A 24,173-nucleotide genomic window follows, 5' to 3' on the forward strand; every position below is an offset into this window, starting at 1 on the left:
AGTGGAAGTAGGACAGCAATAAAGTTGGAGACAGAAAAATTTAGTCAGAGAGGCAGAGTAAGACAGAGAGACAAATATAAAGTCTAACAGACAGAGACAGGCAGAGCGGTGGAGCGTCAATGACAGATTTTGAACAATAAATGAATAAAAGAAAATTTTGGGGTCCTGAAATGCTGACAAGACCACTTGTCAGCATTATGAACAGCCAAGCGCTTGCCAGGCCTGCCGTGACCCGGATTCGAACCGGGGTTGCTGCGGCCACAACGCAGAGTACTAACCACTATACGATCACGGCCACTTTGAGGCTCTGTGTAGCCTGCTTTGAAATGTGAAAGAGCAGGTAGGAAGCGAGAGAGAGAGCTAGAGAGAGTCTGATGGAGAGAGTGAGAGATTTTTAATCACACACAGCATTTCTAAAACAATGCAAGAGTTGAAGCTGAGAGCGAAACTACGTAGCTGCCTAGCTGGTAAATTAGCATACCTAAGTGACAACACGGAAAATGGAGGAGGTGATGAACATCAGCGTCAGCCTGAGCCATGAAGATGATTTGTCTTGTCTTCTGGCTGTGTTTTGAACAGCTATTTCTTCTCCCCGTCTCTTGTTCATTGAGGGGTTTTTTTTCCTAACAGTGTGGACACTTTTGGGGTTTTATAAGAATGAAAGGAAGCTGGACAGAAGCCACGCTATTTGTAAACTGTGTAGAGCATCGTTGATGTACACTGGCAGCACTACAAAGAGTACGGTGAGAATTCTTGTCCATGTTTGAAGCAGGAGCATGCAGCAAGTAGCACACAGTCAACTTTTTCCCGCAACTTGGTCACAAATCAGCATGCGCTAAGGACATCACGGCATCAATAACATGTTTTATCGCCAAGGGATTATGTCCTTACAATATAGTTGAGTGGGAAGGATTTCAGGATTTATTTCATACGTTACAGCCCAGGTGTAAGATCCCGTCCCAAAATCACATGACCAGCATGTGCATGCCAGCATTGTATGCCCAAGTTAAGGGCCAAGTTGAAAAAGAAGTGGCAAATGTAGAGTGAGTGGCAATGAGAACCGACACTTGGATGTCATGTGCAACGGAGTCTTATGTGACGATCACGGCCCACCACATCGCTCCAGATTGGAAGTTGAATGTTCATGTCTTACAGATCAGGGCATTCAAAGGATTCCACACTGGGAAGAATGTAGGCGCTCTACTGAAACAGGTATGTGCTGACTGGAACCTTCTTGATAAAGAGCCAGCCCTAGTAACTGACAATGCCACAAATACGGTTTTAGCTGCGTGGAAACAGAGATGAGTCCTCACCCTTAATGTGCTTTGCACACACTATAAATCTGGCCACACAGAAAGCCTTCAAAGAGGAAAATCATCAAGCAATTCAATATGTACGGCTCTTGAGCGCACACAGGTGAAAAGGAGACCGTACCTTTTCAGTTCCTTTCTTGCCTCCTTTACACTCTAAAAGTGATTCAGGAGACCTTTTACCACCACTTAATTAAATGTATGGTTGCAAGATAGAAAATGTAATTTGTTGATTTAGGCAAACCTCTAAAGTTGCAAACATTATTTTCATGAGTTGTGTTGACATAATAATGTTGATAATTACGCCAATGCAATATTGTGTGTAAATTAAACTAAACTTTTTGCGTTCATTGATTTAAAATAAAATTCAATTTGTAGTAACTTAATAAAATTGGCTTGATCATTTATTCGAGTTAAGGAGTTTAAGTCCCTGCTCTGCTCACTTAACATGCCTTGACAAGTTCAGACAGTTAAGACTGTGTTTGAAGACCTGCAGGGTGAAAAACATACCATACGAAGGATATTTTCAAGGTAAGTGTCATTTATTTACAAATATATTCTACTAAAGCAATGATTCTGGGCTTATTTGCAATTGTAATATGACCAATAGGTGATTCACAGATGTTAAGCTACACCTGCTAATAGAGTTGATGAATTAGGAGAAGTTAGCTTGTACTACTACAAGCTAACATAAGTCATCTTTAGCAGTGTAATTTGGCCATTCTACTCTTTAGCATGCAAGAGATAGAGATGAGTTAGGTAAGGTATGTGTATTATAAATTTAGGTTACTACTGTGATACAAAATTTAAATTCGTATTTTGGTCATTAAGACTGCATTACATTTTTTCTTAAGATGTCAAGGTGTGTAGAATATCATCATATGATTCTGTCATGTCACCCCAGTGAGACTTTGCTCATGCAAAGATACTATGTGTGCTTTGCGTTGGACGGTTCACACTTCTGTGTCGTCCATTATTTTAAGATATTGGACACTTCGTCAGGCATTATCCCTTACATATATATTTGTTGAGTAACTGTAATGGATTATCTATCTGTAGTAAGTTTTAAGTCTCTGCAAGTTTAAACTAAATAAAAGTGAGACCAGTACCTTGACCTATGAAGTACTGGATTAACTTTGTGAAGCCTGCGAACTGCGTGTAACAACTGTTACAGTTTGCTTTAGCAAGATACTTAACCAGCTTGTATTTTTGACTGGTCTTTGGTTCCAAGTGGCCTCTATGGAGAGTGACTTCACTTGGAACAACATACCAGTCAATAATGATGGGTCAATTTATTGCCCTGCATTTTTACCACTGAATGTTGACACTCTAATTTAGGAGTTGTTCCTCTTTAAATAATGTGTTGTACTATGAAATAATGCAGTATAGCCAGGGGTTAAAGTGGGCCGGAGCCCCTCAGAGCTGAGCTCCACCACCTTAATCAAATAAATAAATTATTCAGTTTAAGTTTTGCAATCATTTACGTAATTTTCTCTAGTGCACTGCAACACCAAATTTTAGGGCTCCCCTACCTGTCAAATCCCACTTTAACCACTAAGTATAGCTTACTGTCTGCAACATTGAATTCTACTGTTTATGTGATCTACAGATAAATGAAGAATTTAAGAGAATAACCACCGTAAACCATGAATCTACCTTTGTGGCCAAACTTGACTATTGCATCCAGAAGCTGATGGACATAGTTTCATCAAGTATAGACGCTACAGGAGTGAGAATTAGGCAGATCAAGGACATGCTTCTTGAGGTGAGATGATTATCTAGACTTGTCTTTGAAATTAAAGTTTTTTTGCTGTCATCCAATCAGATTATATTAATTTAGGTACTTCTCTTTATATATTTTTTCTTAAATAGCACAATACAATTGAAATCGGTAGAGAAATAGCTATCCGCTGCCTTGCCATTGGAGAGAAGGAAGAGGACCTTTTCAAAGAGTTTGGTGTAAGTAATCCAACATCTTAAAAGGAAAATAAATCCACACTGGGCAGAAACCTGCTCCTCCTATGCTACTAATTATTGAGCAAGTGGTAATTAAAAATACCTTTGATTATAGAAGAAATGGTAATTTATCTAACTTAATGTAGTATGTTGGTTTAAAATAATTTCATAAGAAATTGTCATAACTCAAAAAGACTAATGCAAACAGTTAACTGCGTTAATTTTTTTTTTTTTTTTTTTTGATCCAAAACATTTCTTTTTAGAGTGTACATAAAGTGGTTCAAAGCAGTCTATGCCACAATGTGTGAATGGAGGTGTCATTTTCGTTCTTTCTTCTGGCAGGTCTGCCATCTTTGGATCTTGTGTGTTCCCTCTATATTTCCTGCATTTGTTACGTTTATGAATGTGTGAAGCAACTGCACTACTGCATCCTGGGACCCACATTCCATTGGCTCTCAGCTCATTTACAGTTATTCCTCTTCCTTGATGATGCACTTCTCATGATAATACTTGATCAGTAAAGAGGACACATGGCTTGCTTTCAGGAGGATAGCCTATGCTTTGTGAAGCCTATTTGTCTTGTCCTTGGTTCTTACCTCTTTGTGTCGTTTGACATTCTGGATGTGGCCTCTGAATGCTTTCTCTTGGACCAATCTGATTATGAAGTGCTCTGCTTCTTGCCTTTCCTCAGTGCTTGTGGCTTCACTTGTCTGAAGCTTGAGACCCTTGATCAGACGTTAGCATGACGCGTAAGACGAGCAACAGCTTTGAGAGCTCTTTCCAATCAGAAAACGTAGCCGACTGAGCAAAGTTCTTTCTTTGTTTGTCTTTGTTTGAAGCACATGGGTTTTCCGAAGTTCGGACTCCTTGTCAATAACTTCTCCTTCATCCTACCAGATGTCATCACAAAAAATCAATTTCTATAATAAATCAGATCAATAAAACAAATAACCAAAAGTATGAACACTGACATATTTATAGCAGTTAAAGGCTACACAAAATAATTTAAAGCTATGTTCCACAGATAGACCATTTAGCTATAACTATGTCATAGGTATTCACATTACTTTCAACCTTAATTTTATTCCAACCTCTGTTGTTTAAATGTTTTGTTTCAACTTTTTTTGCTGCTGCTGTGCAAAGAATTTTGTAAAATACTACATAAAGTTTTTATATCCAAGGATTCAGATGAGCTAGACTAGACCAGAGTCCAGACTAAACACAGACAAGCAGCTTTTAGCTGTTATGCTGCAAACAAGTGGGACGTTTGTCCAGTGGAGATGAAACTTTCATTTAATGTAAACACCTTTAAATCCAGGTTAAAAACATTTCTTTCATGTGCCTATACCTGCACTGCATCTTTTAACTTAAATAGACTGTTGCTTACTTTTAATCATGTTAATTGGATTAAATGGTTTTATTAAGTTTGCAAGTCAATTTAATTATGTCTTAATATGATTTAATTCTTTCACTGCTTGCATTTCTTTGTGCTGTATTAGCTATGTAAAGCACATGCATTTGCTGTCATGTATGAAATGCGCTATAAACTTATCTTGCCATTAATAATTATTAAAATGGAGAAAAATATGATTTCACAGAAAAACAAAATCATATTTTGGTTAAATTAATGATAAAATAAATAATTCATGTATTTATTTAAACTTCTAATAAACTGAGGACACATTTAATTAATCCTTCGATGCTTTATTTATGTATTCCATCGTGTCATTTTTTTCTCTCCATACAAATGAATCACATTAACTTAATTATCTAATAATTTCTCTTACAAAACGAAGGGAAAACTGCTAAACTGCTGGCTTTGTACAAGATGAGCATGCTGGTGACTCCCCACTTTATTTGTAAGGCACAGAGATGGGCAGGGCGAGGTGATCCTGGGTGCGAGCGACCACGACAGTCTGCCAGTAAAGGCAAAATGAGAGCTGGCCTTTCATACAAGTAATTACTGCACAAGTATGTCATCCTCCCAGTTTATTTAGTTTGTTCCAGGAGGAAGCAGCTTGAGGCCCAGCTCGAAGAACAGCACGAACACTGCAGTGTATCCTTGTTGCAGAGACGCCGCCAGATGAAAGACATTGAAAGAAAATGGAGAACAGGATTGAAAGCTGCTGTTGGTTTTTTGCCCCCAATGCTGCAGATTTTTGCCGTTCATTGTTTAACAGCAGACGCAATCATTTGTTTTCTGCAGAAGCAATTATGCCCTGCAGTGTGAACCTAGCCTAAATCATTTGTATGACTTATTTGAGATATACATATATATAGGCACTCAACTCACTTTACATTGGATCCATTATTCATCCATTCCTCATTCGTACTTTGTGATGTTAAGCTACATGTGTAGCCACAGCTGTCCAGTGCCAGACTGACCCTGCAGCCACTCCACGCCAGCGGCCTCTCTGACCACCAGCGAACATTCATACAAACTCATACGCCAACAATGCCGACACTGGAGGCAAGGACGGTGAAATGTCTTGCCCAAGGACACCTGGACAAGTGTGCTGTTTCAGGAGGTTGATGCAGCATTTTTTTTTGTTTGAATGGAAGTGTAATTTACTGGAAAGGGCTTTAAACAACACCATCATGTACTTTACCTGAGTCAAATCTGCATCCTAAGGTTTACGTTAAACCTGGAGTAGCTTTGATCTTCCTTCAGGAAATCAGCTTAATTTATTCAGGACTAATGACCATTTTATAACATGAGTGAGAGACAATTCCTTTTAGTTTGCATTAAAAGGTTTTTTAAATTCCAGAGTAGCCCTAATCTCCGGGAAACTGTCCTGTAAAATGTAACAGGGAATCCAGTCCAGAGAGGCCCACTGCAGACAAATCCATGTCAGACTGAACCTGCCTTAGAGATCTGGACATCAGCATAGATGCACCCAAGACCCAAGATGAGCCAGAAGGTTTGTTTATTTTATAACTTGTAATCAAGAAAGCGTTGACATTGGTTTAAACTCATGCTGCAAAATATTGTCATACTACAACACATAAAATATTATCAGAGAATCGGCATACAAAGAAGTAGTTTAATAATGATGGTGATAATACAACTTTTCCATATGTGTTTAAGAGTGCAATTCATTGTGAACATCAGATGATGATACAGGAAATGGTTAAGTCAGGTAGGAAACGAGCACCACTGAAGCATGGCAAACAAAGCCATTAATATAAGGTCGTTGTTTTGTATTGCAGATGATGGCACTCCTGTCAAAAAGAAGAAAATGTCAGCGTTGGACCAGCTGTTGGGAAGAGACTTTGAAGTGAAGATGGCAGCTACATCTGTAAGAGACAAGGCCAGTGAAGAAGTCAAGAGGTACAGAGAGCGTTATCCTTTGCCCTTGGAAAAAAAACACTTCAGTGGTGGAAAGAGCAGCAGGACTTGCCACTGCTGTCATCTGTCGCTACACTATATTGCACGGGGGAACTGTAGGTGAACTACAGCAGCAGTTTGATTTATTGTAAACATACGTATTAATTTTCTTTAATTTTGTACATAAAGCTGACTGTGTGTGAAGCTCTGAATGTGGTTTCTGCTTTGTCCTTCGCTCTGGTTACCCAGGCCTGAGGTTTTGAGATGACCACTGGGGCTCATTGTTGTGAGGTCTGCACAGGTTTGTTTGTAGGTGTATAACATTGAAATGGTGCATTCTGTTGTTACTATTCTGTAATACTTTTACCTCTGGAGTTCCCATCCAACAATTCAGCCAGAATGTTTTTTGGTCCATGTCTAAAATAAAAACATTGATGTGATTTTTTGTTTTTTGTTTTTATCTTTTGCTGGTGCCATAAAGCCACAACGCTTGGGGATATGTGGTCTTTTACATATTTCAAAAGAAAATATTGTGATGTCACTTTCATAGAACTAGCTTCTTTATTTTATAAAATATCCACAACTGATATTAACCGTATAATCAAATCGAATCGATCTGTAATAAATTGATATTGTTTTTGAATCGAATCCTAACCTTTGGGGAGAACCGACTCTTCAGCCACTGCTGCTCAGTAGACAGGGGGCGGGGCTTTAGTTTGATGGCCATGCAGCCAATCACGTGTCAGAAAGATTTGGCTCATACCATTATCTATTTGTTATATCCCAGAAGTGGGACAAAATAAATATATAATATGATATATAGGGATATATAATATGACTTTGAGCTACATGCTAATGATCGTGTGTTGCCTTTATCTTTTTTAACAGTGAAGTTTTAACTGATCTTTGACAGAAGAGGAGTAGGATGATGAAGACGTCTTCATTGTATTCTGAGTGTATACTGCTCTCATCCTGAGGACTGGATTAATAAATCTTTTTTTTTACAGAGGAGGGAGTAAATAAAAACCAAACAAACTGTGAATCAAATAGCTTTATTAATGAAGTCATTAGTGGTTAAGCAATGCAGTGGAAAGCAAACAGAGACACAAAGCACAGCAGGGGACAGGTTTTGCAGGTTTTCCCTGCTGAATGCTGCATTATGACAGGATGGGTCCTGTGGTTTGACGTCACAGCTGACCCGTGGATCTGATGTAAAGATGTGCCCGGTTACAGAAACATTTCTGAACTCCTGACCAAGATAAAAGGCCATCCTCTGTTTCTGCCTTCAGACCTGCAGGAGTTTGCAGGTCTAAAAGGTTTTTAATGGGGAGCCAGGCTGGAGTACAGACTGGGAAAAGGTGACACATGTAGATAAGGTTTTAGGAAATAATTAATAAATTGATGTATAAAAGATGTATAAATGGTGCATTATGATCTAGACCAGGGATGTCAAACATACGGCCTGGGGACCAAAATCGGCCCTCCAGAGGGTCCAATTTGGGCCACAGGATGAATAAATATAAAAATAACATAGAAGATATTAACTCTAATATTCTAATAAAAGTAACTGTAATCTCTAATGTGTCCAGATGAGGTTTTAAGTATTTAATTATTTATTTATGTTTAAATATAAAACATTTCCAAGGCAGTAGAACTTGCTCCATCTTTACTTTCTGACTTAACAGATGTGACTTCAGTTTTTTTATGATGATGTGGTTCAGTTCAGGTGGTCAGGATTACTGTACACATGTGGAAATGTACACGTTTGTACATTTAAAATAACCTCCAGATCTGGAAAAGTTGTTCTGATCTTCATGTAAAATACTGGATTTTTCACTTCCAGATACCTGGAATTAAGCGTGAATTTGTAGATCCATTTGTGTCTACAAATATTGTAAATAATAAACTGAGGCCCTTTAGCAGTTTATAAAAGGCCAGAATATTTCATCCATGTTTCCATTTCTGCAGGTTTCATTCAGAACCAGTGCAGAGAGCAAACGGCTGGAGACTCCGTGGAAAAAGGAAACTACGATGGCTTTGATATAACGTGGGAGGTTCAACCTTTGCCAACAGTTACATAAACTTGTTTTGATATATCCATACTGTTTTCTCAGATCGCCTCCCTAAAAGCTAAAAAAACCTGTTCAAAGTGCCCCACCCTGCCTTCTGCAAACTCAGAACAGACGTGGAAAGCCCAGCTAACAACAAAAAGCTGCTTAACTTTAGCACATGTGAATGAGAAGGACGATTGAACACTGGGGGTCAGTACTGGACCACAACACCGGCATGGAGACTCCAGTGTGTCGGTTTGTGAATCATACCAACAGTTTTGCTCCTTATCACAGTTTATTTGCAAAAGACATCTTTAAAACAACTTGTTTAAACAAAGTCTCAGAATGAATAAGATAAATCAGTAAATGTAAGCTTCCCTACGTTCAGCAGAAATTAACTGATTATAATTTAAGATGAAAGGCAGAAATATGACAAACTGCATGAATCAAAGTGAGCTGAAGAGGAAACGTCTAAATGAGGAGATGTGATGTGTGATTACATCCACAAACACGTGTTGTTCATGCCAACCTGCAGACGCCATTGTGCCTCTAAATAAGGTGAATAAAGCAAATAGTAATAAATTTAAACAGCTGATCAGCAACAAAGGTGGAAGGAATGATTGAAGATATGTGATATTTAAAAAACAAAGAATTTCTGTGTGAGCAAAGATGTGTGGCTAATGGGAAGGAAGATCATTTGAACAAATATACTGAAATTCAAGGACCAGGATCAGTCTTTTCTACATCTTCATCCTACTAGTTGTGAATGTTTGGTGCCATTCTGTGTAAAAGAAAAGTCAGTCAGACTTTCTAACAACAGAATGATGCTCCCTCCCCATGATTTCCTCATCATACTACTACTGATCTTATCCTCCCCTGCCCACAGATCAGTTTTTGGCTTCATGATCATGTAGACCAGTAAACGTAAAGTCTGTGGGGAAGAATTTAGATATTCTTCTCAACCTATAACTGATTCACATTTGGCCCTGCAACATGATGCCACATTGGTTTAGATTTTGTTTTTGCCGTTATTCCTAGTCTGGAATATATCCAAGGTCACGGCTTTTATAAGTTTTGTTTATTTTGTTTATTACAGCAGTGGGAAGTAGCTCCACATCCTGACTTTTATTCATTTACCGAGTATAAACTTAGCACAAAAAGTAAATAAATGAATGTTTGGTGGATTATTTCTAAGGCCCTGTTTGCACCACAATGCTGAGACAGTAAAGCACAAACGTTTGCTGCGTTCTGGCCTCTTGTTTCCACGGTAACAGAGTTTTGGGTGGATAAAACCGCGGTCCCGTCAGGGTAAACTGGAAGCAGAATCTTTTGGCGACGATGACGTATTTCATGTCATCTTGCACTTGCGAACTCAGACCCTGCTTCACCTGCAAGAAGCACAACAACAATGGCGGCCTCTGTGTCATGTTTGTGTTGCTACATCTTTTAAATTAATTTGGTCTGTTGAAGCAGAACCTGTTTCTGGCATTAATGCCGTCAGCAAAGACGCAGAGGTTACGTGCGCCAGATAATTAGAGGTTTTATGAGGACACGGTGTACACCTGGGTGCGTCGTGGCAAAGTTTCACTAGCTACATTTATCTGACTGAAATCACTCTGATCTGAGATTCCTATTGACATGTTTACATGGTGTATTTTTATTCTGATTGGACGTCTGATTGGATTAAAAGTTCCATGTAAACGTTGCTACTGCCTCCTAGAGGCCTGGCATGCGCATCGTCTCTCGTGCATGAACGTAGTTTTTATTCTGCTGTTGTATAAATGGTTGTTTTGCTTTGTTTTTTTGTTTTTTGTTTTTTTTTTTTTCAAAAAACGCGAACCAAAAATATTTTCATGTCTTGTAAACGGGACCACGGGATAAGCTGTTTGCCACTGGCAGAGAAGATTTGGCAAGTTTTTCATGGCAACCCACAAACTCAACACAGAATCAGTTTCAGAAGTATTTTTACAATAGAGAAACAATCCACCAAACGCTCATTTACAATTGTTTCTGACGTGTTAGATATTATACTTTCATCTGCATCAGCCCATATTCAGCTCGATTAATCAGTCTTTTGGTAAACTGATAGCAGATGTTGACATTTGTTGATTTAGTAATGAGAACATTTATATAACACAAAAAAAGTGGGGCCATGTAAACACTGAAACATTATTAAGTGGTTCATTATATTGATTAGTCTTCTATTTAAAGTGTTTTCTTTGTTTTATTTGTAAGGTTACAATTAAAGTTTTTATATTCACTATGAATTGATATGTGCTCTTTGAAAAAGGTGTTCTGTTAGCCCTTATTTCATAATGCAAATTAAAACATATTCCTTAAGATTAAAGGGAATTAAAACAATAAAAAAATTTTGTCCAAATTATAATCTTCCTCTCCTAATGGCTAATTTTGCGTATTTGGTACATACAGTTTCTGACACCTGGAAAAAAAGTATACAACATAATTCTTGTCTTCTGCCCCCTGGTGGATACCTTGTGAACTACAGTAATTCTGACATCCATTTTCTAAGGGTCAAATAAAGGTTTCAGATTTTAAAAAATTAGACTTTTCTGCCCATTAGTTCTTGGTTCAGACATGGAAGGGATAAAATTAATATCCGTGGCTAAAATTATATGAATACACAAATATAGACGGCGACTGTAGCACCAGAGTGAAAATTACAGCCACTAAAGAAAAGTCCTGAACCTGCTTTCTTTCTAATGGCTGGCAGGTTCCTCTCAGGGGAGAGTTTATGAGTTTACAGTCAGGTGTCAGAATGGTGTATTTCTGGTGTGGCTGAAAAGGCAAGAACCCAAATACAATTAGGATAGAAACCAGCAAACCTGGAGTCGTACAGCAGATGCATATCCAGGCCAAATGGAGCAGTTGTGAGGCAGACAGTCAGACTAGATGTAGACAAACCAACAGTCAGCCAGCAGAGACACCCAGGTATACGACCAGCCAATGCTTTCTCAACTACAAATTTAACGTTTGTATAATATAAAGAACTACAGGGAATATTTTGGATGCACTCTTTCCGTTGGTGTAAGTGTTGGTTTGTCTACCGCCTGCTGGATCTTCTGTGACATTCCCATTCTCTGAGGTCATTCAGGGAGTTCTACTAACAGTAGGAATGATGGCCAAACTTACAATTAAAATGTTGTCATTGAACATTCTTCTAAACCTTCCCAAATTTATTTTGTTTTCATAAAGAAACTCAGAGTAGGAATGAAGGACTGGGTGTGAATGTTTGCATTTAGTCGCTGTCTCTATCTCTTTCATCGTTCTCCTGCAAAGCATCATGGCTGTCTTCCTCTTCATCCTCCTCAGCTTCCTCTTCATCCCCAGCTCCATTCATCATCTCCATCTCAACCTCCACCTCGACGTCATCTATGGGCTCTTCTACTCCCTCGAAGGGCTCAGCATCCCTTGATACCTCCACCATCTCGGTTCCTTGGACCACCTCGACAGCCCCCTCTCGGATTTTCTTGACGTGGAAGGTGAAGGGGGGTACCTTGTACACGGCGGTCTTGGACCGGGCATACACCACATGGTCTGGGGTGAAGGCCTTCTTCATCTTGTCACTGGATGTCTTCATCTTTTGTTTGCGCTCAGGATTGACACTCATGCGTGTTCCAAGTTTTCCCATCTTCTTCTCGATGTTGTGGCGCGTCTTCTCCAGATTCTCCTTCGTCTTCTGCTTGGTCTTTTCTAAATTCTCCTTGGTTCTTTGTCGGGTCTTCTCCAGGTTCTCCTTTGTCTTCTGCTTTGTCTTCTCCAGGTTCTCTTTAGTTTTTTGTTTGGTCTTCTCCAGGTTCTCTTTGGTCTTTGCTCTGGTCTTGTCCATCTTCTCCTTTGAGAAAACAGTCTTCAGGGTTTGTACGCGTTGCAGACTGCTGCGCTTAATGCGTTCAGCTCGGGATTCCTCAATGACCTCCTCAATGTCCAACCCCTCCTCGTCCGATGAAAGGTCGACATGGGGTTTGTCTGCCTTTTCTCCTTCTCCGCCTTCTTCTCCAGGTTCTTCTACAGCTTCTTTGAGCTCCAGCAGACTCCCTCCTCTGCTTCCTGATACAGACTCAGACACCTTCATGGATTTAGAGATGCTCAGTTTTGAAGGAATCTTAACTTCATCCTGTGGAGAACAGAAAATAAATAAAGTTTATGAAATCTGGTCTTATTAAGTCTCAGTTCAAGTTTTTTTAAGTAATCCAGAGAACCTTCATACCTTTTAAAGTCAAATAAAGTTAAATAATTGTAGAGTAACTGCTTGAATGTATGAAGCCGGACCAGGTTAAAACGTAAACATAGACTGTAAAAAAATCTGTAATTATATTTATATTCTGTATTTTTTGTGTGTTGTTTCCTGTATTTTTTTTTAATACGGGAAATACCAATAAGATTATAGAAATAGACAGCAGGACAGATTCTGGTTCTATTCTAAACAGATTCTATTTACTGTTGCTCCATTGTTTACTAGTGCTAAACAAGATTTTCATTTTCTTCTTTGTGGTCAGTGGTCATTTTGGAGACTATCGCCCCCTAGTGAGCAGCTGTTGTAACTGTGTGACGTTGTTCAGGTGGTTTCGTCTGCTTGAGTAAAGTACAGAGTGAAAGCAAAGCAAACAAAAAAAGTACAATTTTTTAATAATTCCCCGTCCAGTTACACCGAATCCCCTGAAACAACTGAAACAGATGTGTTGAGACAAATGTGTAAACTCTTCATCGGATAGTGCAGCCACCAGCGATGAATGAGAACCATGATGTGACAAGATCAGAGATGTTTGGAAATGTTTGTTAATCACAACAATCAGGACAGGAGGTTCATCTGCACTAGAATAATTAATGCAATCAGAAAATCCTTCATTCTAATGAGCTGATTATAGTGTCCTGCAGGTTTTACATCTCTCATACATGAAAAGGGAGCGGGTCAACCAGAACCTGCCTCTTTTCCCTGTTTTCTTGCCAGTTGATCTTACTTTTCTTTCTCTGCCTCCCATTTGCCCTTTTCACCTCATAAAAACAATGATCTGGTGGTTAATGAGGGGATGTGAAGGAGGGACAAGGGGAGGGGTTCCAGTTGGGCTCCTGAATGTCTACATGAAGTACTTGTTGTATGTAATGTCCTTTCCTCTCCCTAAGCACTGCCTTTATGGTCAAAACAGGAACACAGCAGAGCCAGAACAAAGGAGTCCCGGGGAGGGGGTGGGAGCTGGGGTTAAGTGTGGAAAATTGACGTGTTTTTCTGCTGTTTTATGAATCAAGTAATGGCACAAGTGGGAGGATTCTCCAGAGTCCTGGAAAACCATCTGCCCAGGAGGAAGATGATAGCGTCAAAGTGTTAGATGGAAGGTTCAGAGTGGGGAAATATCTATTGTGTTCACGTGCATTGTGTTGATGGTCATTTGGTGGAGGTATTGTACTGAAGTATCTTGGGTAAACTTGACCTTGAAGGAGGGATTCGGGCTTTCCTGAACAGCTGTGTTGACAAGGGAAGGGGGGGTGGGGGTACAGGAAAGTACCTGTCCTATTCAAATTCATCCCTTTTTGTTTCAAACCAAGAATTAGTGTTGTGGTTTGGAATATCTGACGTGGCCTCTGTGGGACTATGTTAGAGGTGAGTGTTAGAGCTGTCTGATTATGTGTAGCCTTTTGCTGCAGAAATTCACCAAAAGATTGGAGCTTCCTGCTTTGACTTAATGAAACAATCAAACATTTTTACATTCCTGCAGCGCTGTGAAATTCATCACACAGATATCTGAATATAAACAACAAACTCATCCAACTCAAACACCTCCAAACCTGAAAATGCATGTGGTAACACCTCAGGACCACAAGTTTCCATAACAACATTCCCAGACGGAATCACGCCTGCAGCAGGATCGGAATGACTAAAAGTGGAATATATACATGCAAAGCTGGCACTCAGCCACGTTGCAGTCATTCAACCCGTTTAGCTGACCATTAAAAGTTCAATAACTGGACATAATCAGATTACTGTAATAATCAGATCTGATGCATCTACATGCACTTTGAAATGTGATATTCTAAAAATCCTGGTCTACATTTTCCAGTCCATAATCGAGTTTCTTTTTATCGGGTACGTATAGAGTGATGTAGCATACAGTAAAATATCTGGTCTTTGTTGAACATGGCAGCATCCACAATCTTAGCATTAGCTGCTAATGTAGGACCTAATAAGATGTAAACGCCATCATGATTTTCTTTTATGTCCTGCTTACATTGTGATGGTGCCACTTCCGCCCTTTTAAGGGAAGACATTTAAAAGATGGAAGCGATGCAGTTTTTTGAACATGTGCAGATGTAAAAATATGAAATCATATACGGGTCTACATGCATGAAGAAATCTGAGTCTTTGGAAGAAATCTGGATGTGATAATCTGATTTCCCACAATGATAAAAACAGCCATTATCGGATAAAGCATAATCAGAATATGCTGTCTACATGATCACTTGATAACTCCAGAACTAATGGTCAGATTTTTGGTAAGAATGTAAATGGGTTAACTGAGTGGTCCATGAGCTCCTCTGGATCCCAAAGTATTCTAGACTCGATGTGAGTCCATCTGTCCGACAGCCAAAGCTTGGTTAAAACTGTCTCGTGCAGCAGGACAATGATCCCAAACAAGTAGCAGATCTACACCACAAGGGCTGGGAAAGAAAAGAATCAGTCCAGTCAGAGTTCAGACCTCAACCGGACTAAGATGCTGTGGTGGGACCTTCAGAGAGCTCAGAAACCAAGAAGAGTGGACCAAAATTCCTCCAGAACAATGAAAAGGCTGATAACATCATCCAGAAAATCCTTACTTCAGCTTATTGGTGCTGTATGAGCCAGAAGCTGCTGGATGATGAGGTGGACATAGTTTTTGTTGAATAATTAAAGACACAGTGTGATCTGTCATGTTGTTTTCTGAGGTTGGAGTTGCTGAATTTTAACACCTGGTGAGATTTTTATGACCTGACATGTAAAGACTTGGACTAAAGGAGGGTGTGGCTGATAACTGTATTACATGATGCAGCTTGTTAAATGTTTGTTATTCAGGCAAATAAATAGTCTTTGCAGCAAAAACTAATCCTGCATTTGCATATTGAGCGTCAGATTGTCCTCCAGACTCATTCATGCCTGGTGTAAAGTCCCTGAGCACAGCTGGTAAAAGATGGTCTTTCTGAACCACAGGGGATAAGTCCAGTAGGGTCACTGGAAACTGGGCTGATGATACTGGAATAGTTGAGGTTTCAAGGCCAATGCATTTGAAGAGTATTAGTTTTTAAGGTTACTGTGGTTATTCCCCTTCCCTTATCTCTGGGTGAACTGGAGTCCAGTTTGACAGCTCAGAGGATGGAAGGTTAATGTGCTGGTGCATGAAGAAGCGAGACACAGGAGGGAATTCCATGCCAGAGTACATGGAAAGATTTGTGGGAAGTTCAGGCATCCACCTTGGTGTTTGACTTCCTGACCCTCCTAATTTAATGGGACATTGTTCTCTGTGAGACTGTTGCTCCAAAGACAGGAAGGTACACTGAGTCGTGGAAAATAGATAAACAAGGTATGTAATGCTTCAGAGTTTGTGTGTGTGTTTGTGTGGTTGTCAAGGAAAAAGAGTGAAACAACTTTCAGCCTCAGCTCTTACAAAATATGCACACAATTTTCATATCTACTCTGCACTTAATTACAAAATGACAGCTGGGAGGGAGGCTCGTTGTGAAACACAGTAAACCACAATGTGTGTGTGTTTGGCGTGTTCGGCGTGTGAGAGTCAGTTTGAGCAATGGGAGGCGTCGTGCCCTGTGTTTTACCACAGCATGAAGCTGATGAAGGATTACCATCTTTACCTCCGGTTAACGCTGACTGGTGTGTGTGTTACTAGAGGAAGGACGAGTCTCTCAGTGTGTCAGTGGATGACAACGCCTCCGCATTTCTGAAACCTGATGCTCAAGTTCACCGTTAACCAGCTTCAGTCCTCCCTGCTGCTGACTCAGCACAGCTGCTTTTCACATGTCACTGTGACCATTAAACCACTGCTAAACTGCTAGTTAATACCTGTAAACAGCTGGTTAACCTTTTCAGAGCCAGGAATGAGATGACGAGTCATTTTGCTTTGCAGACGATGAATTAGGTGTTAAAGGGTTGAACTGTTAACTGTTGGTCAGCTGTTGGTTAACTGCTAGTTAACGGCTGGTTGACAGCTGGTTAACTTGTGTTCCTGAAGACATGATGTAATATGTGTTGCAGATGAATCAACATGATTAATAAATAGAAAAGAATAATCATGTAAAAAGGAGGTGTTTTACAAAATACAAGAAAATTGAAAAAAGAGCAAAATTCTACCAAATCTGTCTACAAGTGGAAATAAATTCAGGAAGATTGAAGTCACACACCATCATCATCATCATCATCATCATTGTCGTCGCCTTTTAAAAACGAATGGTGTCCCAGCCAGCACTAGGTTGTTTCCTGACTCCTTTGGAGGATTTGGGGTGTTTCTGGGCCCATCTGGACTTTCTGGATGGAGCTGATGGTGGACCAAGTGAAACCAGGACCAGATCAGCGTCCTGATGAAAACTGAATAAAATCCCCATCAAGTTTCTGACTAAATAAAACCAGGACGGGTCGTTTTCAGGTCTACCAGCTCCTTCAAGGCAAAACATTGAGTTGTACTGGTGTCTCCATGGTGACCGCGGTGAGCCTGACTGTAATGTTTCCAGAAGAAAGCAGAAAATGTTTCATTAAACACTGTGTGTGTGTGTGTAAAGCTTTCCGCCCTCACACTGCGACCACTCATCAGAGAGAGGAATCCTGCAGGAACACACCCCTCTCTGTTTTCCTTTAAACCCAAACCACCAAAGCCTCCCCACCGCTGTGGAACGCCAGCTGTGTGCGCGATTGTCTGCATGAGCAGCGTGAATACTGTAGCTTCATGACTCCACATTCCACTACACGCCCACTCCGACGGGAGATCCAGGAAAAAGGGGAATCCTCCTGATACAGCTGCTGATGTAGGAAGAACAGACAGCAGATGGAGGAAGGGAACTCACCACCATACCCTTCCTCTTCATCATCACCGTCCATCTCTTCCCTCCTTCATTTTCAAGCATCATTTTTGGGGCTACAGTTGTCTCCTTCCACCAATCACAAAATGTCCTAGATGAGTCCAAAAAGACCTCCTCTCCAGATGAATCCAGTAATCTCTAACCAGTAAAGACTGAAGTTAGTAATGAAACATTTTTTAAAACCTTCTGTGACTCATATGAAACATTTTCCATGAAGCACCTGCTTTTCTTTGTCCAGGAATGTAAGAAATTGTTTTAAAATGTCAGTAATATTGTTTATATTAATCCAATCCTCACTTTTTCCCAGGAGACATGGCAAGCTTCATACAAAATCATGATAATAAATCCCAGTTTGAAAAAGAAAACATCATTAAGAGAATCAATTAGAGATTCCGGAAAGATAAAAAGCTTTTTCCTGGGCCAGCCGGGATAAGCAGCTTTATACTTGAGCATGTTATCCTTTGGTTCCATAAATAAATAAATAAAAGCTGGGTCAAACTGAAAATCTATTAAACTGGGGACTTATTTAATGAAGATCAGGTTCTGTCATTAAAAACAATATAAACTCTTAAACAAGGATTTCTGGGAATACTTGCAGTTGTATCCAGAACTGAAATACAGAACGGACTAGACCAGGATCTGAAGGCCTTAAGAAATGTTGGGAAAAAGATATGGGGGAAGGGATATCTGGTGAAATATGATGGGAAATTATTGAGTTATCGTTCAAAGTATCAAGGGAAATTGAGACACATTTAATAGGATGATTAATAGGATCTACTGGATCTTGTGTAAAATGGCATCGCTACCACTCCCGTTAGAGATGTGATGCTGTGGGTTTTACTCGCTTATATGCTGTTGTCATGCCCCATGAAAGATTCCCTGTAGTCTCAGGTTATGTTCTTCATTATTCCTGTGATGTCCTCTCCTCTGGTGCAACAACCGTTGCTGTGTCCGGACCAGGACTAAATGTCCACCACATCTCCTGGTGCAGGACAGTGTTACTGTAGCTAAAATATTGATCATGGAAGTCTTGGATTGAATACTTGGCTCTGCTCTTAAAATTGTCATCAATTCCACTCATAGTGAGGAAGAAGAGGAGAAAAGTTAACTAAAGCAGAGCAGAGTTGATTTCAACAGTACGAATGACTTCTGGGGAAAAGAACAAAATTAGAAACAGAAGGATTTCCTAACAGTTTTTAAAGACCAGCAGACGAAGGAAAAGCAGCGCCTCCCTCTGGTGGTGAGCTGGACAGCAGCTGGATGTCGATGTGGACCCCGTAGATGTTGAACGTTCACATTCAAAAGCACTTTTAAGGTGTGCAGAGTAACATGAATGTTTCAGGTTCTGAGTGATCACATCCCAGCTGGGCTCAGGTGGCCTGTTTCCTGCAGAACTTCTCAGAGTCTAACGTTTCTGGAAACAAATACTCCATGAGATGGACAGTGTGGACTGTCCTCCACATATGATCAAAGCATGCAGAATCATGTTGGAACCAGGACATGTGTGTATTTTATTACTATAATGATTTTAAGTTAGACTTTTAGTTGAATGATGTCACAGAAGATGGGACTGGATGTTATCTGAGCCCTCCTGATCCCCATCGCTCCAACCAGTCCAGGACCGGTTGTGTCCCAGGGAAAAGACCGCAATAGTCCCACACAGAAAAAAGCTCTAGGGAAAGAACTCTGCTCGGCCTTGGTTTCCATTCGTCCCCTTTAATCAGAGACATGGGAGCAGAGAAGCAGACTTCTATATAAAGTGATGGCATGCTGCAGGTCCCCGAGGGCAGCAGGACGATGAGTCACAGAGACAAAGCTCAGCACATGGACAGGCTTATTTTTTCTCTTTTCTTTCTCTGGTTGTTTAAATTCTTCCTGCTGTTGTTTTCTAACAGCCGGAGAGAAAATGTGGGCTGTTTGAGCTCGGAGGAATGATCCAGATCGGCGTCACAGCTCCATGGCAACAGAACAAACACTCATGTACCGTTCCTGTGCCAGATAACACACTTCATTCACATCTACTTGTTTCTAGTTAATGACACAACACCAAGTTGTTGCTCGGCCGTAGTGGAGAAGTAATCTAGTAAAATTAGCTCTTTTTATCTGGATGGAAAGATTTTTTCATATTATTATCGGGAAAAGAAACTTCCGGCCATCTGTCCTTTCATGCCTCCTGTCCTCTGAACTCTGTGAATTTGCATCAAACACAAATGAAGACATGAGTGTTTCCAGGGGCTGCAGACATGTGTGTGTGAAGCATCTCTGTGTTGCATTCACTGACCCTGTGAGATACAGCCTGCTGCTGTCTGATATCACATGGTTGTTACAGCACAGTTCTGGTTTTGGTTCCTCTGACCCTGGTCTTCATACAGCAGCAGACCTGCACCATAGGAGTACCACAAGCTTCTGTTTTAGGCCTGTTACTTTTTACTTGGTATATGATCTCCTCTTTGTCTGCAAAGATGACGTAAAAATACAGATGTACGCAGATATGCGTGGGAAGGATGCTAATCAATTGCTATGTATTTCACCAACAAACAAACCCATTAGAACTAACCTAAGTGCAAATGGAGGAAATGTACCTGAGTTTAAATACCTGGACGCCACACTGGATCTGAGGCTCAGTTTATATGAAACAGACGATTTGCACTCTTCAAATATAGCCTTACATCAAAAACTCACACTGGTAGCATCTAATACCTTTTAGATATTCTGATTTTATCACATTTCTCTGATAAAAATAATTCCACTTTGAAGCCCCTCAAACCAAGAATGAACAAGCTCCTAAAATCCTGGATAAGGAAACATGAGGCTTCACCGTGGCTGTAACCTACCGGGCATATCATGCTAAGTTTTGAAAATATGAAAAGTTTTGTTGACGTGTGTCTGGTTTTACATGGCACTGGCCTCTGAACAGAGTAACTACCTGTAGATGACGCTGTAGCATTCCTAAATGTAAAACTGCTTTACTGCAATCAGCTTTTTCCCATTAGGAAATTGAAAAATACAAATTACAGAATTTTGTCCAGAGAAACAAACGAAAAAGGATTTTAGGAAATCAAACATGTCAGGATTGACTTTTTAAATGTTTGTAATGTTCTTTATGCATCTGTCTCTAATCCTTTTTTTACCTTCTTTTTCATATTCTTATTTTTATTTCCTTCCATCTTTCAAATTCAAAGTCAAAGTCACTTTATTTGTCAATTCTGCAGTATGTACAAGACATACAGAGGATCGAAATTGCGTTTCACTCAGACCCAAGGTGCAGACAATAAACATTTAACATACATCTTTAAGTAAAAAAAAAAGGTCTCATTTTAAATCCCTTGTCCTGGATGGAAACTAGCTAGAAATCTCTAATCTTGAACAGAACATTTCTACCTGGTCTGGTTTGAGTTTAATGTGTTTACTCAACTTCGTCTACGGCGTAAAAAACCATTAAAAATAAAAAATATCAGAATCAATGCTTTATGCGAATAATGAGAGCCTATGTCTGGACCGTTCCACTGGACATTCCCAAGCAGGCTCTCAACTCATCACACTTCACATTTATACAGAGAGGGATGGTGGTGGCCATCACCATGGCAACCCTGTGATACTCCATCCAATAACAATGAAGAGGCCGATGTTTACGGAGAGATTTATGAAGCTGCAGAAGAAGTGGCCTCTTCCTGACCTGTCTGTTGGAGGGAAAACGTTAACTGGTTTATTTTCTACCAGAAATAAACAAACTCCTGTTTTCCTGTTTGTTTTATCTGTCAGGTTGGCATGTTGGGTGTAGCCATCCCTCTGTAAAGCCCAAAGCCTCCACTTACTGACTGATAACAGCTGCAAGAGCTGGAAATGTGACACTGACGTGTTGGAAGAGATAAACAGCTGTTGTGAGATAGTTGGAACCTGCTGCTCGGAGCAGAAAGAAGAAACGAGATGAACTATTGCAGTAATTAAGATCCACATTTACTTTTTAAGTCTTCTTCCAGTGTTCAAATAACCTGAGTGAAGAAGAGTTGGAGAAAAGTCTTCTTCTGTCCCTCCACAACATGAGAAGAAGATGTTGATCTTTCCACTTAAATTATGGAAACAAAGTCCAGGAAGGATCACATAAGGTCCATGTTCAGCCCATGTCAGGACTCATCTGTTAGTCACACTTTGTCTAAAACTTTAAAACTGAACTTAATCAAAAAGTCAAAAAGCCTCCCTTTAGTTTCACACAAATCTATGATGCAACATTAAGGTCATATTTTATTCCCAGTAGAAGATCAACAACACATCAGATGATAAAACTGAAACATTTCAACATATGATGGAAAATATGAGCTGATGAGCTGAATCTGATGCAGCAACATGTCTGGAAAAAGTAGTTCCAAGGTGATGTTCAGCATGGTGGAAAAAGTAGTTCCAGGGTGATGTTCAGCATGGTGTTAAAAAGTAGTTCCAGGGTGATGTTCAGCACAGTGTAAAAAGTAGTTCCAGGGTGATGTTCAGCATGGTGGAAAAAGTAGTTCCAGGGTGATGTTCAGCATGGTGGAAAAAGTAGTTCCAGGGTGATGTTCAGCATGGTGTTAAAAAGTAGTTCCAGGGTGATGTTCAGCATGGTGGAAAAAGTAGTTCCAGGGTGATGTTCAGCATGGTGGAAAAAGTAGTTCCAGGGTGATGTTCAGCATGATGTAAAAGGTAGTTCCAGGGTGATGTTCAGCATGGTGTTAAAAAGTAGTTCCAGGGTGATGTTCAGCATGGTGGAAAAAGTAGTTCAAGGGTGATGTTCAGCCCGGTGTAAAAAGTAGTTCCAGGGTGGTGTTCAGCATGGTGTAGCGTCCCATCTTCTTCCAACATGTCTGGAAACATCTGGGAAGTGAGGAGACCAGTTGCTGGAGTTTTAGGAGAGAAATGTTGTACCATTCTGGTCTGATGCAGGATTCTAGCTGCTCTACAGTCCTGGACCTTGGTTGCTGGATTTCTGCTTCCATGATGCTCCAGATGTTGTGTACTGGTGAAAGGTCTGGACTGCAGGCCGGCCAGTTCAGCAGCCAGACTCTTCTCCTGTGAAGCCATGCTGTTGTGATGGATGCAGGATGTGGTTCAGCATCGTCTTGCTGAAATCTGCAAGGACTTCCCTGAAGGAGACGTTGTCTGAATGGGAGCAGATGTTGCTCTAAAACCTCCATGTACTTTTCAGCATTGATGGAGCTTCACAGATGTGGAAGCTGCCCACGTCATAGGCACTAATGATCACCAGCATCCAGCCTTGTCCCATGCACACAGAGATTCCTCCTGATTCTCTGAATCTTCTAATGATATTCTACACTGTAGATGGTGGATCTTCAAAATCTGAGGAACATTTTTCTGAAATGGTTCCACAGTTTTAGATCCAGTTTGTCTCAGATTGGTGAACCTCTGTCCATCTTTCCATCTGAGAGACTCTGCCTCTCTGAAATGCTCATTTTATACATTTTATACATGCTACTGACCTGTTGCCAGTTAACCTGATTAGTTGTCCAATACTCATCGAGGTGTTTCTAATTTGTACCAGATACTTTTCCAGCCTTTTGTTGTTCCTGTTCCAACTTTTTCTAGACATGTTGCTGCCATTAGATTCACTATCAGCTCTTATTTTCATCACATGGTGAAATGTCTCAGTTTAAACATGTTGTGTTGTTGATCTTCTACTGGGAATAAAAGATGAGTTGATGAGATTTCGGTTTTAGTTACATTTTGCAAGTAGACCTGACTTTTTTAGAGTTGGAGTTATTCTAACTCTTAATCTAGCCAACAAGTTAAACTTTAATCAGTTACAAAACCTTCAGTCTGGTAGTTAATGTTGCTGCTGTGAGAGCACAGTATTCCTCTGTGGAGTCTCAGATATTTATTTAAAAGATTTTTTCTTCCTCTAGAACTCAGCCATCTGTTTATAGAAAGAAAAGAGAGTAAATGGATGAGAGGATTAACTGCAGAGTAAACGCAGCTCTTACAGTCATCTATAAACTACAGGAATGTGTTGATAAACACTGAACGGTTCAGTCTGAAGTGTAACATGAAGATGTTTGAAGAAAACTCGTCACAAATGTTCTTCTGTTTGGGGACAATAACGTGACTCCATCCAAAGCTGGCATCACATGATGGAGGCGATCATATGAGGAACAACAGAATGTTTTCAATAAGCTTCTGACTGTGACTCACTCTGACTCATGTGTAAATCCTTTTTACTGAGAAATAACAAATTATTAAATCAGAGATCTGAACGATAACGTCTATGTTGATGTCAGTGAGCAGAAACTGGAAGTACGCAGCCCACAGATGGAATGACATTTTAAACTTAATTCAGTGGTCAGCTCTTTATTGTGCAGGAGAGTCTGCAGCTCAGGACAGGAATTACCGATCTGCAGGATATCATATGGGTTTAATCCCAGAGGGTTCTGATGAGCGCTATCATCAGAGATCATATTTCTCCAGTTTTAT

General features: G+C 40.1%; 1 protein-coding gene and 1 non-coding gene across 2 annotated transcripts in view; both read right to left on the reverse strand.

Annotated features, from left to right (window-relative positions):
- Window positions 1–223: 223 nt before the first annotated feature.
- On the reverse strand, window positions 224–295 carry trnah-gug. Its single transcript has one exon. It is a non-coding gene; the product is annotated as a tRNA-His (tRNA).
- A 7,335-nt stretch (window positions 296–7,630) lies between these two features.
- LOC121632518 (caveolae-associated protein 1-like) overlaps window positions 7,631–24,173 on the reverse strand; it is a 28,230-nt gene continuing 11,687 nt past the window's right edge. The window contains exon 2 of the mRNA XM_041974095.1: window positions 7,631–12,780. Within this exon, the coding sequence (XP_041830029.1) occupies window positions 11,902–12,780 (879 nt within the window). The 3' untranslated portion in view covers window positions 7,631–11,901. The remainder of the gene's footprint in view (window positions 12,781–24,173) is intronic.

Source organism: Melanotaenia boesemani, chromosome 21 (assembly GCF_017639745.1).
Source record: "Melanotaenia boesemani isolate fMelBoe1 chromosome 21, fMelBoe1.pri, whole genome shotgun sequence".
Lineage (NCBI taxonomy): Eukaryota > Metazoa > Chordata > Actinopteri > Atheriniformes > Melanotaeniidae > Melanotaenia > Melanotaenia boesemani.